This window comes from Thalia democratica, chromosome 6 (assembly GCF_965202585.1).
Source record: "Thalia democratica chromosome 6, ktThaDemo2.hap1.1, whole genome shotgun sequence".
Classification (NCBI taxonomy): Eukaryota; Metazoa; Chordata; class Thaliacea; order Salpida; family Salpidae; genus Thalia; species Thalia democratica.
Genome location: NC_139170.1, coordinates 1,394,810 through 1,410,829, shown reverse-complemented (window position 1 = coordinate 1,410,829; position 16,020 = coordinate 1,394,810). Strand labels below are relative to the sequence as shown.

Sequence of the window (16,020 nt, the reverse complement as noted above, 5' to 3'; positions counted from 1 at the left end):
TAATTTAAAAGCAGACATAAACAACAATAAAATATATAATTTATAATATTAAAAGTTAAAAGTGTTGTGAAGTATTTCAGAATTTGTAGGACTTAACTGAATTCTTTGTATTTGTCTTTTAAAATTTATATGAAAGTTAACATTAGTTTTTCTTTTTATGTAAATTTATAATTGCATAATGGAAAATAAAAAGTAAAATGCCTAAAATCCAACCTTCAATAATTTCTTTTAGTTTCAGATTTTTATAATATTTTATTTGAACTGCTGATAATTTATAACTTAAACTTTTTTTCTTTTTTGTAAAACATTACCTTGTTGTAACTATATCTTTACTTAATTATAATTTAAAAGTTTTAGTTTGAGAAAGATGACTAACAAACTGCTAAAAAAAAACTTTGTAGCAAAATATTAGCAACACATAACACATTTTATGAATAAACTTTTTATGAATTAACATGACAAGCTAGTAAGATGACTAATTGACAAAATTTGTAAACATTTTTCTTATAAATTTTACTAAAGCACTTACTATATAAACTTCAATGAACTTTATCAACTCTTAAAACACAAACATTTCAATTTTTTATTAAAAATTATAATATAAGTTAATTTTTTTTTTTATGGTAATGAACATCATTTCAAAAACACTTGCTTTTGGATATAGTTTAATAAACAAAACTGTGCATTTTTTAAATTTGTTCTCACTTCACTACCTACTATATCAAAACAAAAGTTTAAGGAGAATATGAAAATTGAAATAAAATAGAAAAAAATATTGAAAAAAAAGGAAATTATAATCAGCTGAAAGCAATGTGGCATATAGTAACATGGAGAGGTTACAAAAGTTCATTCAATTTGTCAAACTACTTTTATGCTCTTTCTTGAAAGTTACCAAAAAAGCAAGGATTTTTTTGAGTAAATTCTTTTTGTTTCGTACAAAGTGTGGAAAGCTCTAAAGCTGCAATTCTAATATCATATAAAAATACCTTAATCTTTTTATATAAAAGAAAAATATTTTTACTAAAGACAAAATTTTTATTAAAGTGAATAGTGTTTAAAACTGTTCAAAATACAGACTTAAAAAGTCATTTTGTAATAGTTAACATAAATTACTTTTTAAAAACTGACTACAAAAACTTTAAGTAACATAATTTTAATAAAAATACTAAAAACTTTTTTTTTAATCATACTAAAAATAAATACCATTTAAGACTTGAAACATACTTACGTTATAAACTTTCTTTGTATATATGACGACCACTGGGTTTGGATTTTGCAATGTTCAACTTCGGAGTTATATACTTAGTTTGACTATACTAGTATATATAAGTTTATAAGTCTTTTGTATATAAAATATGTTAAAGCGAATTAAGATTATTATTTTATAAAACTTAAAAAAAATAGATTAAAATATACTTACAAAGGTCGTAGTTAAGTAGTTTTTACTTTTTATTGACATATTCACAGCACATTTCACACTTTAAAATCATAACAATGCACCTCTTTTTGACTTTTTTTTTTAATTTGAACTTCTTTGTTTGTAAAACCACATAAAAAAATTATTAATAAAGATATTCAATAATTAACTTTTAGTTAAGTAAAGAACAAAACTTATACATTAAAATTGTTCCTTTGTTTATTTTGTAACAAAGACCTTTGTTAAACACATAAAGAGTAAAATAAAATTACTATAAATATCTTATATTTAATATACGAAATTGTTTGTTTTATGTACCAGCGGCTTTTAGAAGATAATAATACTGTTCGATTCTAAAACAAAAATAAGCTTAGCATTTTGATTGTAAACTTAGAACACAATTTAACTATCAAAAATACCTAAAGTGAAAAAACAGTCACTGTAAAGATAACTAAAAAGACTGATAGTGCTTCTATTCAACCTTGATTTGCTTTTTTGTTTCTTAGAAAATAAATATTTGCTTTAAGTTTCTTATAAACAACTAGAAAATATAAGTAAAAAAAAGCATAAGTTCATTAAAGTTGTCAGTTAGTTATAGAGCTCAATTTCTGACTAAGTTTTTGTATTATTATGAATAATTGTATAAAAGCGTTTAAAATTTTTTAAACTAAACTTAATTTTGATATGTATTCAAAAATATTGATTAGTACTAATTCCTTTTTAAGTATCGTTTTTTAATCAAAATAATCCGCTTTAAGTGTCAAAAGAAGTTTTTCTATAAGTTTTGAAGAGGAATCTCATCAGAAGTATCATTCCAAGTTTAATTATCATGTTTTGTAAAATTGTGCTTATTAGAACAGTTGGATTTGTTTTTAGCTAAACCGTATATTGTTGTCCTGGACAAGATATTAAATGTACATGGTGTATGGACTCAATAATCGAGACGTTTTTTTTTGTACACCTTTAATTTTTTGAGCGCTTGTTTTGTCGGTCAATAAGCATAATGAGCCTCAAGAACTTCAAAAAGAATTCAATTAAGAATAAAAACCGTACAAAACTATGACTACAATTGAAAATACCTAACATTAAACACTTGATAGCTCATTTTGTAGGAATTTGTTAAACCGTGCTGAAATTATTATTTATATCAGTTTTGTTTCAGTAAGGAAATACTTAATTTTATGAACAATCACTAAACAACTACTTGAAAAATTTTTCTAGTATCTATTACTTTTATATAAATTTTTCATAAGCTTTAACATAAATTTATTTTATTATAGTACTTCTAGAAAATCATGTGTGTTTTAATTAAAATCATTAGAAAAAACATCTATAAGCTGACTAGAAGAATTAATAGACCTACAAAATAATTTGCTAAATTTTTGGTGATGTTAGTAAAAAATTATACAATTAATGACTTCTAGAATACTCATTAGTTCTACAAATCAAATTTACTGAATAGCTTTGTAAATATACTACATTACTACCTATTAATAAATGATTTAAGTTTCTAAGTTTATTACGTCGCACAGAAGTTCACGAACTAAATGTTAATAATATGCTGCACTCTTTTATATTTGTTAGTTCTCTTTTTAGAAATTGAATGGTTTTTCTAAATCATATGACCAGCAATCTCCAGTTAAATCGAGAAACGCATCTACATCTTTAGATTTCTTTTTACTAATCTTATCTGAAAAGTGGTTATGTTTCTTCTTTAAACATAGTGAAACTGCTAACACTTTGGATGAATTCCACCTGCCGATATGCTTTATCTTGTTCCAGGGATATTTGAAGAATCGTAAATACATCTTGGTAAGACAACGACTAGGATTTAGTGAAAATTTCGGACCGCCTGGCGCTTCAGGGCACTCATTGGGATCTACAGGTTTTTCTGAGTTTTTTAAACGTTCGAAAACTTTGAAGAAGCGAGTCACGTTCTTTCTCAGGTCTCCATTTCGGCCCAGTTGTCCCCATAGCGGTAGTTCCCATGGAACGGTTTCTTTGCTGTGTTCTTTTGGCCGCGAAGGAGCCGGTATTGAACTTAGAAATTTTATAAAATGCATGTTGTTTCGGTTAAATTAATTTCTGTAGTAAAGATTTAAAAGCGTTGTTTTATAATTTTACTTAAAAAGTAAATAAAAAGTTTAATACACTAAAATTTTGAAAACTGTTGATAAAATAACGTTTTAATAAACTCTTTTAATTGTTTACAAAAAATTTATTATTAGAGCTATTATGCTTTTATATGTAAGTTTCTGAAATTAGCTAAAAAGAAAAAGAAAAGAAGTCTAATGAAATTATGAATGCAATAAAAAAATTTGGTATGGTGGAATAATTAGTCAATAGTAAAAGTTGTGCTGAAGATTTTAATTTAGAGACATTTAAGAAAATTATTAAAACTTGTTGAAACGTGTTTGACTTGGTCAAAATGTTATCTGTATGTAGTTTAGATAGAAAACGGCAAACAAAACTTGACTAAAGTTTTGCTTTAAATATTTAAAGCTCTTTTTGGTGTTTATATGTTTGTATTTAATCAGCTTTAGTAATAAGTATTTTGGCTAATTTTGTGTAATTGACATTGTATGTAATTAGTATTTGTTTATGATGATTACTACTGTTACTTTTATATTGTAAAATACTTTTTAGAAAAGTACTTATGGACAATTAGTATAGATATCTTTTTTACAACGATTATTAAAAGACAAGTGTGAAGTTAGCTTTTAAAACAAGTTAATCTCAGTCAAGAAAGTAATTCCCTCTTGATTATTTAGTTTAACAATTATCTTAATTTTTTCAGAATAAAATTGATTTAATTTTCACACAGAATTATTCATAATATTTGTTAATTACATCTTTTTATTTATTTAAGAGTTTTAAATTTTATATCAACTTTAATTCAAATAATAAAGTATAAAAAAAAAACTACTCATAAAAGTAAAACAAACGCACAGCTTTTAGTACTTTATTTGTATTTTAAATATAAAGCAACTAACCATCTCTTAGGGGGCATGACAGGTACTTAGTGGACCGTGACCAGTAAAGCCACCAGGGATGCCATGACGTCATTATGTGGAACTTACACTTTGTGTTATTATGTAGTTGTTGATGAATAGCAAAAAAAAGGTCTTAAGCGTTTTTTGAGTAAACTTGTTGAAGGGGGTCATTTGAAAAAAGGTTTGGGAAACCCTGATTTAGAAGTTAACAAACTTATTATTATTTTTAGTTAATAGAAATTGTACTTATACGTAAGAATAGTTTATATTTGTACAAGTTAAGCATACTTTTATAGTTTTGTTATTAGTTACTTTTGTTGGTAAAAACAATTTAAAAGTAGTTTTGTAAATCCAACGATTATTCTATGTTTTTTCAAAGATTCAGAAGATAGTATTAAGATTTTTTACTAATAAAAATTAATTTCATCTTTATTAGTTTAATTTTTGTTTTTCATTAGTATTTTGATTCTTGTTTAGCTTTAATATTTTTAATATGCGTTTGTTTAAAAATATATTGTTGTAGTTTGGAAACAGATAGTAAAAAAATATTTAAAAGTAAGAAAATATAAACTATAATTTTACTTTTAAACTTTATATACAGTAAGTTTTTTAAAAGTACTACATAATTACAAAGTAAATGTTACACAAATATTGATTATAAGTTTTAATCATAGTAGCTTATTTCAAAACTAACTTTTGTAATTTATATTAAAAGTGAGTATATAGGGTTCTAATGTAGTGTACAGCCACACCAAAGTCATAATTAAATTTATACTTAACTTACACTAAATGCTGATATTAAATAGTACTTAGGGCTACTCTATATAAAACTAGGTATGACAATGAATGAAGATATTTTATATTAAAGAACAATTGCAAACACTAACAAATATATAAAGAACATCATGATTTTGAAAATACTTTAGATTTGGTCAAAACTTTTACACAGGAAATAATCTAACAGGAATATACTTTAAAAATGTATAAAATAAAACAACATTTAACTAACTGAAATGAAAACAAAAAATAGTTATAAAAAGTAACACTACTAAAAAAGTACTTAGTATAACACAAGAAAATACTATAAATTTCTATTCTGGAAAAACATGTTTACTGCATCAAGCTGTGGTTAGAATACCTCCTACTCCAACTGTTGAGAGTTTATATGTGGCTATAATATTGGGATAAAAACTTGCATCAGTATAACACGGAGCTTTCTCTTAAACGCTTGGATAAACAGAAACTTTAACTCAAAGCTTTTCATTAAATTCAATCTGTTATCAAAATCAGTTTGATATCCTGTTACAAGAACTTACGAAAATTTTTTGCAATAAAGTTTTTTTAGCTTTAGAAGCTGCTAGCATATCATACTTTAAAATCGCTGATAAAAACTGTGCTGTCGTATTTTGATAAAAAGTATTTTGTGGTACAGTTTGGTACTTTAGTACTTGAAAAACAAAGTAGTAGTTGTTGAGAGTCCAAAAATGTAAAAAAAATGTTATTTTGTAACTTTAATTATAAAATAATTAGAAAGTTTTATACGCTAAAGCATTGAAAACTGTTTATAAAATAAAACTTAAATCTTTTACCTATTATAAAACACTTTCTGGAAAAATACTTATGGACTCACAGTATAAGTATCTTTTGTACAACGGTTAATTAAACAAAATAATCTCAGTCAAGAAAATAATTCCCTCTCGATTGTTTACTTTAACAATTGTTTACTTTTTCAAAATAAAAATGTTTTATTGGAAACAGTTTGCAAACGAGGTTTCAAAATAAAAATATACTTACACAGATTAGTATTTTCCAAATACTAATTCACAATACCTGTTGATTATATCTTTTTATTTATTCAAGGGTTTATGATTATAAATCAAATTTAATTCAAATAATACAAAATTAAAAAAAAAATACTCATAAAAAACATAAGCACAACTTTAAGCATTTTATTTGTGTTTTAAATTTAAAGCAACTAATCATTACAAAGCATGAGTAGTAAGTAACAAACTATAAAATATGTTTAATTTATAAAATTTATACTTATATCTAAGAATAGTTTATATTTGTACTGATTAAGCATATTTAAATAGTTTTGTTTCTAATTACTTGTTTTGGTAAAAACATTTAGAATTTCTTTTGTAAGTCAAACGATTGTTCACATCAAAAGTCTATAAATGGTTTTGTTAAATAGTTTAAAAACAACATTAAATTTTTTACCAATAACAAGTTTTTTCGTGTTTAGGTGTTTTACTATTGTTTTCTTTACCTTTTATTTATTTATTTTAGTTTGAATTTTATTTTATTGGTATTTGTTTAAATATCTATGCTTGTAGATATTATGTTTGAAGTGTGAAAAAAAAAAGCAATATAATGATATGACATTGAACGACAAAATAGAAAAAAGCTCAAAACATTTGGTCCTAGGACCTGGTGAACGAAGAAACTTTTGCTTATCGAGTCGTGCACACGCATACTTTTTAACGTCTTTTCCTTAAATTTAGGAAACATCATCCGTTCTTTTAATTTTAAACTTTATATAAGGTAAGTTCTTAAAAAGTACGACTTACGAAATAAATTGTAACTAAAATTTATAAACAAGTTTTAATCATTGTAGCTTTTTTGAAACTAATTATAAAGAAAATAAGGTACATACACATATTTTCTGTAATAGAGTTTGCCAAATTTTTTTAAGAACGAAGCACATTACACATCAGGGTTCGGCAGCTTTAATAAACGATCTAATTTAGCTTTTTTTTGTTGTAGTATTTTGAGACAAAGTTATTTGTGGTTACAGACTACTTTAAAAATAAAAATAATCTATTGAGAGACTAATGAAATAAAATTTTGAATATTGCACGTCGGCCGTAGTTTCCCGGCAATTTAATCGTTAATAAATTTAAAACAAATATAAAACTTGTTTATTTTGTAAATTTTACCTATCAATCGATTTGAAAGAAAACTAAGCTTAATTATGTAAATAAAGTTTTAAAAACCCGTAAGTAAAGTAAATGCATGTTTAAAACGAATTAGTCGTCTATTTATAAAACCAAAAAATTTATGAAAAAAATTTGATATATTTGCAAAAGATTAGATTAAAACACAAGTCAAAATTTATAGACTCAAATTTTTAAGTAAGTTTACTTTAGTATGAAGTATAAAGTACTTAAATTGATTTGGAAGTATCTAGATTTTATGTTTCTAATTTATACTTGTAGTAGTTTTGTTGTTTTGAATAAACAAAAGCTCTAAAATATTTCATTTCATCCTTAATTAGAATTTAAAAAAGACTTTGATTGATTCAGAAGACATAAAAAAAGGTAATAAAGGAAATCTATATAAAAGTGGATTGAATAATAGAGGTAATATAAAACTAAAATTAAAGTTTAAGTTAAACCAAAGCTTCGAAAGGCGAATAAAAAAGTATTAATTTCAAAAGCTTTCATGGATATTTATTATAATAAAGTCTTGTATTATTATAAGTAAGCTTATATATTTCAAGGTTTTAAATCTTAATAATTTTTTTTTGTATTGAAACAAAAAGGAAAAACAACTGTATCTAAAATTAAAATTTTGTCTTTTTTATATATAGATTTTAATTCGACAAATAACATTACTAAGTCTTGCTAAAATTTGTCTTATATCAAAACAATTAATTGAAAGTTAATTCAAATAAAACGTTTTGAAGTTTTTAGTTTGAAATAAATTCAATTCTTGTTATAGTTCGAGCAAAACTGACATAAAAATTAATAGAAACATATAAAAGATTCTATTATTTTATTTCGTCTAAAAATGTTGTTGTGAGAAACTATAAGTTTTTAAGGTAAATAACCAAATTTAGTTTGATCAAACGATAAGTTTTTTTTTTGTTTTATTTTTTTGTTGACGTTAAAGATTAAAAGCTTAGAAACGAAATTTAGTCTGATCTCACAATAAGTTTTTTTTTTTGCTGATTAATTAGGTATTTTATTTTACTCTTATATTTTAAATACTCTAAAGATAGTATGAGTTTTTTTAGAAATAAGTATAATAACAGTTATGTTTAAATAAGCTTCAAAAATTTCAAACAGCTTTATTTGAATAAACTACAATTAATTGTTTTGATACAAGATAAACTTTAACAAAACTATGTACTAGTGTTTTCGAATTAAGAAAAAAACAGTTATTTTTATACTCTTACACTAATCTTCATGTAGTTTATTTTATTCTTCAGACTACATAAGTTATTCATTAAACCCTACTTTTGCTTCAAAAATAAAACTTCTGTCCAAAATTTGTCTTAGAAATCATAAATATTTGATCTAAGCAATGCTCTCTGTACAGAGTTTTGTAGAATTATAAACTTCAAAGAAGTAAACTTTAATATGCTTAAAAAATTCGAATTTATTGAAAGCAAAGCTTATAAGCTCATTAATTCTTTTTTTTCCTCATAAGACAATGATTCACGTAGTTAATAAATAAGAATAATGGGATTCTCAGTTACAATTAAATTCTGAAAATTAAGACAAAAATTCTGTAAATTAAGTTTGTAACAACTAATTTGTTTTAAAAATAGACATTAAAAAAAAAGTTTGTTTAATACACTTTATTCAAAACTGACACACTGTTTATAAAATCTTTATAAGCTAGAATATTTAACATTAGCCGATTAAATTAAACAATATAGCAGTTTACTTAAGTCAAACAATTTATCACAGTTCTTTTTTTTTAATAGATTAAACAATACTTATACTTTTTAGCTGTAGATAACATAACAAAGTTGATACACACAAGTAAACAAATAACATTATTAAGAATGTTTTTAATTCGAACAAAATAAACGAAAAGCAAGTACAAACTAGTTTTTTTAAAGTTTAAAATTTTTTATCGTTATCTTTTCAAATTACGTATGTTTTTAATTACAAATATTTTACAGAAAAAAAGTTCCAATCAACGCAAATTACACAGTATTGGAGAAAAAGTATTATTTTTATCAATAAACGGTTTTCTGCTTTAAGCTTATTTTCACATTATGTTCTTAAATAAGCTAAAAATATAAAATACCAATCATAAATCACGAAACTCTATAAAAAATTACAATACATGAAAGATCACAACAAAAATTAAACAAGTATTTCACCAATTACTAGCAAGCCGATATTTACTTCATCGTGTTTATCATAATCAGTTGTGAGGTCATAATCGGTGGTTACGTCATCGTAATCCGGCGCCATGGTGATTTCCTCGTAGTAACTAGTTGTTTCCATGGTTACAGTGTTGTCAGGGTTTGTTGCTTGTTGTGACGTAGTAGGTGATGTAGTTGTCATTTGTGACGTAGTTGGTGAAGTGGTCGTCTTTGAAGTTGTTCTTTGAGATGTTGACGTCATGGCTTTCGTCTTTTTTGTTGTTCTCCCAATCAGACCCGTGTATTTTCTTGTGTATCTGTAAAATGACAAATTAAATTTGAAAAATTTAATGATTTATTATATACTTTATCGAGACGGGTCAGTTTTGCACGAAGAAACTTTTGCTCGAAGAGTCACTTTTTCAATAAATTACTTTCGCATAAAGTCATTTTTGCGCGGAGGGTCAATTTCGCACAGTTGACTTATTTAAGTCACCGCTACAATCGTCAACACTACGTGTACGCTACAATCGCTCACCAAGCTTGCAGAAGGAACCGCTCACCGAACAAGGGCAAGGGTTAGGGGCAACAGTAAAAAGATAAAAATCAAAATAATCAAATAAACGAAAAAAAAAAAATCGTGCTAATCTGACGAGGTGAAAAAGTGTCTTTTTGTAAAATTTACCCTCCGTGCGTTTTTGACAACTACCCATAGTTTGTAACTTATGCATAGCTCTTATAGTTTGCTTTTTCTTAATACTTTAAAAATAATCTTACCTTAACTTTATCAGTTTTCAAACTATAAATCAAAATCTTTCGTTATATAAAGATTAAAGATTTTACTATTTTAGAGTAAAAATTTAATTATATACTTTTGTTTGTTTCTTTTTTTAATGTTGTACATAAAGGTTTGCAAGTCTCGTAGAATTTTATTATTTAACAATATTATAACTTTTTTTTCCTATTCAATATTTTTTTGTTAAAAACATAGACTTTTAAAAATAAATTTTGTAATTTTAGAGTTATTTTATGGTTTGTGTATTTTTATCAGCAAAGCTTTAAATATTATCTTTTTAAATTAATATTTCAAAACTAATAAACCTCTGAGTGGTAGTTTTCCTGTTAGGACGTGTAGTTGTTGAGAATGCGTTACAAAATCCTTCGCTCCAGCAACAATAAAAACATTTGCTTGGGTAAGCCGCTAGACTGTTGATTATTTAAATTATTTAGTTATTCCAACAACAATAAAAACATTTACTTGGGTAAGCTGCTAGACTGTTGATTATTTAAATTATTTAGTCATTCAAACAACAATAAAAACATTTACTTGGGTAGGATGCTAAGCTGTTGGTTATTTAAATTATTTAGTTATTCCAACAACAATAAAAACATTTACTTGGGTAAGCAGCTAGACTGTTGATTATTTAAATTGTTTAGTTATTCTAACAACAATAAAAACATTTACTTGGGTAAGCTGCTAAGCTGTTGATTATTTAAATTATTTAGTTATTCTAACAACAATAAAAACATTTACTTGGGTAAGCAGCTAGACTGTTGATTATTTAAATTATTTAGTTATTCCAACAACAATAAAAACATTTACTTGGGTAAGCTCCTAGACTGTTGATTATTTAAATTATTTAGTTATTCTAACAACAATAAAAACATTTACTTGGGTAAGCTGCTAGACTGTTAATTATTTAAATTATTTAGTTATTCTAACAACAATAAAAACATTTACTTGGGTACGCTGCTAGACTGTTGATTATTTAAATTATTTAGTTATTCTAACAATAATAAAAATATTTACTTGGGTAAGCAGCTAAAATGTTAATTATTTATTTATGATATTTATAATACTATAATGAAAACATTTACTGTTAATAGTTTAAAATTAAAGCTTACAATAACTAAAGTTTGAAGGATTATCACTTAAATCATTTGAACAGTAAAAATAATATAAGAATCAAATTTAAATAGTCTATTATTAAGTTCGATATAAATAACTAGAATGATAAAATAAATACAAATTTAACAGTAGTTTACTTATTGAGTCTGCAGTTAGGTTCCGCATCTTTTTGTTGTTTCCTGCAAGCCTGATCCTGTTTGCATTGCTGTGAAATTATTGTCAACCCATTTTCCATTCTCTCTTCCGCCATACATACCTGTTTTTAATTTTATTTTTATTTAAATTTTGTATAAAATTATAACAAATATTTTGATACTATTCAGCAGTGGCGTCGCGTGGTATTTTTTTTAGGTGGTGCAGAATTTAAAAAAAAATCAATTATTTTAATAAAAATATACTTTTACTGTCAAGTTTGAAAACAACTGAACTTTTGCTACACCTGAAGATAAGCTTTGCTTTTAAGGGCATAGGGGGGATAAAACACTTTTTTCACAATTTGATCTTATTTTATGTAGTTTTTACTAAGCTACAAGATGCTTTTTACAGATTTTAAAAATTCAGTACATGTTTTAAGATATAGCCGGTCAAAGTCAAAGACAACAAAAGGTACATAATGGGAGGCACAAACTAAAACAGTGTTTAAAAAAATGTTTTAACCCCCCCCCCCCTCCTCCCCTTTATGCCCTTAACATCTACTTTAGAATTATTTTACTGAAATTACTTTATACTGTTTTAATTTAACTACAAGTCATTTTTTATCAATATTAAAAATTCATTAAAATTTTTGAGATATGGTAATTCACAGTCAGAGGTACAAATGAATCCTTATTTTTATAATATAAACTCAAACAACAAATAAATCAAATCACTAAAATCATATCTTTTTTTTATAAGTTAGCCTCAAAATCTTTAGATGTTTCTTTTATAAAACAAAAAAAGATTGCTAAATTAGATATTTAAAACACCAAAAAAAAAAGTTATAACAAAAGTTTTTTTTTTTGTATATATAAAAATATATATTGATACTTAAAAATTTAAAACTTCTCTTCAACAAAAGTATAAAATTTTATAAAAATTAGGATGAAAAAGTTTAATTAAAAATGTTTTAAAAATGATGGAGAATATAGGTTTTCAGTAAAATTGTATTTTTTGCTGTTTTGGTTTGCTCCTTGTATAATAAATCATTGTACTCTCTGGCTTTGACTGGTTGTAACTAAAAGTTTAATTGGAAATTTCAAGTTTATTAAAGAGTAACTATTAGCTTTCTGAAAAAGTTAAAATAAGAACAACATGTAAAAAAGTGCCTATACACCCTCCCCCCTTACCCCTCACTAATTTGCACATTTTTTTTACAAGCATTAAAATTTTTATAAACTTTTTTTCTAATTTTAATGTTTTTTGTTGGAGTTTTAAAATTCAATAGTTTTTTAAGGGTATCTTTTCTTTACATAATTTTATTTTGTTTTTCATTTTGATGACAGTATTTTTGTCAGGAGCTCAACTTTTTTAAGTTTAGTTGTGAGGCTGTTGAACTTTTCATGAATTTTAAAGATAACTTATAAATATGTAACCATTATAGAAGTAAAAATTTGGTTAGTTAGTTTTCATGTGGCCATAGGAGTAAAAAACTTATTTATAATTTTAAATAAGCTTGTTATTTTCAGAGTAAAAACTAAAACTGCTTTAGTCAGCCTGAATATTTTTCTAATTTGGTCTGTTTTAATTTATCTTGGGTCATCTTGAGTTTTTAACATTTCTAAGTTATCCTGATTATGAGGCAAGGCAACCATGTTTCAACAATTTTATCTAAATTTTTTGCTTTGTTTATGAAAAAATTAAACCAAAAGTCATATAAAGTAGAGGTAGACTAAATTTTTCTAAAATGTTAAACTACTCTAAGTAATCAAAGTTTCTAAGTTAAGGCTATTTACTTTATTTAAATATGTGATTGTTTAAATAATACTATTTTTTATTTAATATAAACCTAAAATATTTCTCTGTAAGAGTGAACTAGAAGTTTATAATAAACTTCTTGATTCTTTTTTTCAGAACTTAAACTTTATTATTTATTTTATTAACTTTATGATAACAATAATCAGTTATAGTTAAGTTTATGTATGCAGATTAAAATAAAAAATCAAATTTTTAAGACTTTGGTGATTTAGGGTTTTTATCTTTTTTTCAAAATATGCAATTTATGACAAATCTTTTAATAGAAGTGATCTGTCAAATTTAAAAAAACATGTGGGTACATAAACTCAAGTTTAATCCTTTGCAGTAGCTTAGCTTTATTTTTATTTTATGTTTACAATAGCTTGTAGATGATACTTAAGCAGTCCTGTTTTAGGGAATTTTCAACTTAGCTTACTTACCGCAAGATATTGATTTTGCGGTAATTCTTGAAGAAATTTTGCTTTTTTGAGTTCATTTGCGGCAGTCAGCTAAGAGTTTGCGGCAGTGAAGTGGGCAAAATGGTCGTTTTCAAAACTGAAGTTTTAAAAGAGATTTCGTTCAAAAAAATAACGAAAACGTTATAGATACTTATTTTTTTCTTACAAAATTTCAAGGTGGTGCAGTTGCGGCAGTGCAACACCCCACGCGACGCCCCTGCTATTCAGTATAATCTGTGCTACACTGTATATTTTCTGCCTTTACAACCTGATTTAGCATCAAAATATAAACTTTTATAATAATTATTGCGAACTTTAAAGTATTTCTTAAATCAAATTTGAAAGATAAAAAACGAACAAAAAAATTTAATTAAAACTTTTTTTTTTAAAACAGGTATAAGCTAAACTTTCCGTTAACTTCAAGCTACGTTAGTAAAATACTAAATAAGTTTGGATATAAACAGAAATCCAAAAACTATGACGTTTTTTAGAAATTAAAATAAGTTGCAATTGCCTATTAAGGTGGTAATTGCTTTTTACAAAATAACATAAGTTAATTTATTGTACACTTAAACTATTGGCTAATACTACAGCATCATATGATTAAATGTTTTTCATTTTAGACGCATTGAATTTTTTTTTAGTTTAAAAACAAAATAATTTATTAGAAAATACTTTCTTCTAATGTTCTGCTTTATAATAAAAGTTTAACTAGTAAATGTTTAACTGGTATAGTTTAAATCGATACTAAGGTTCTCAAGTATAAAATTCTAAGTTAATTTTTATTAAGTATTCATAATTCTATATTTATTACAAGTCTGGACCGAATTGATACTAGTTAGTTTTATAAAAACAAAATAACTACTTACTAAAAGTTACTCGAGCCTAAGATTTCAAACTAAAACATTAATTTTTTTTAACTATTCATAATTATATAATTTTGGTAATCCTTGGCTCGAGGCTACATAAATAATATTATTCAGAAATTAACTAACATTACAATATTAAACTACTATCTTTTAATTAGAAAAAAAACTTCTAAAGATTCATTCAAAATTTTGTTACATTGTAAACTGTTATCACAAACATGCACAAATAAATTTCCTAAACAAATCATATTTAAAGTTAATGAGATATTGTTTTGAAAAACTGTCATCAGTTGGTCTTAACCATTTAATTAAATAAAAATTCCCTAATTAAAACATCAATAGCAGAAAAGAGTGCAAACTGTAGTCTCAACTTGGAATATTCTACTAAAATGTAAAGTTGAGCAGTTTTACTTAAAGTAAGTGTCAATGTTATTAAAACTACTTTTATTAACATTAATAAGAACAACTCACTACAATTCTGGAAAAGAAATAAATTTTTTACATGTCATTTTTTATGAAAATGATTATGGTAGGTAAGATCATCAAAGTTAGTTCAGCACACAGTTTTTTTGGATAAATTGAGAAAGAATTAATTCAGCTGACTTTAAACAGAACAAGGTACTATAACAAAAGACAGTTTTTATTACTAAAAAATTAAATGCTGTTTTTAAAAACGTTTTCAGGTTAAAGTCTTACAGTTTTTTTGTGTGAAAATAATTTAAAAACGGTTTTGTACAAGTTTTGTAATATTTACATTGGCTTGTAGGATTTCATATAAATTTCAAAAATGCCTAGCGGACCGGATCATCCACTCGCGGGCTGAGTAAATTTTGTCCGCGGGCCGGATTCCATTTAAATTTAAAAAAGGTTTGGGGGCCGGTCATTTTGACTCCGGGGCCGATCCGGCCCGCGGGCCGTACGTTGCCCACCCCTAGTATAGATGTAACTGTATAAATTTGGTAAAGCTTCTTTGAATAATATTTAAAAAAATTCCCTAGCAACGTACCTGGTTTTTAGCGCATTTCTTAGCATTGCCGTATTGGTTGCAGTCTTCAAAACTGCTCTGGTGGTTGCATTCCCAACACATTAGGGCAGTAGAGAGATGAAACAAACTATACATGATCAACAATGACGCCAATAACTTATATGACGTCATAATTGACAGTTTTGGTTGTCTGGTAGTTTGTTTGGTTTTATTTCAATGAAAACTTAAACAACTTCTGTGAATATTTGTAAAAAAAATAAAAAATAAACTTTTTTGTTGACTTTTGTCTTATCTTTTTTTAATTTTAAAACTATCGCGTAATATTAAAAACTATTAAAAAACAGTTTTAAACT

At 25.2% G+C, this 16,020-nt stretch overlaps 1 protein-coding gene across 1 annotated transcript; it reads right to left on the bottom strand.

Moving 5' to 3' along the window:
- Nucleotides 1–9,402: 9,402 nt before the first annotated feature.
- On the bottom strand, nucleotides 9,403–15,769 carry LOC145838045 (uncharacterized). Its single transcript, XM_082945573.1, has 4 exons — nucleotides 15,689–15,769; nucleotides 11,561–11,679; nucleotides 10,616–10,720; nucleotides 9,403–9,831 (listed from the first exon to the last, which is right to left on the bottom strand). Exons 1-4 carry the CDS (start codon nucleotides 15,767–15,769, stop codon nucleotides 9,513–9,515), a joined length of 624 nt encoding a protein of 207 aa, XP_082801699.1. The 3' UTR covers nucleotides 9,403–9,512.
- Between the last annotated feature and the right edge of the window lie 251 nt (nucleotides 15,770–16,020).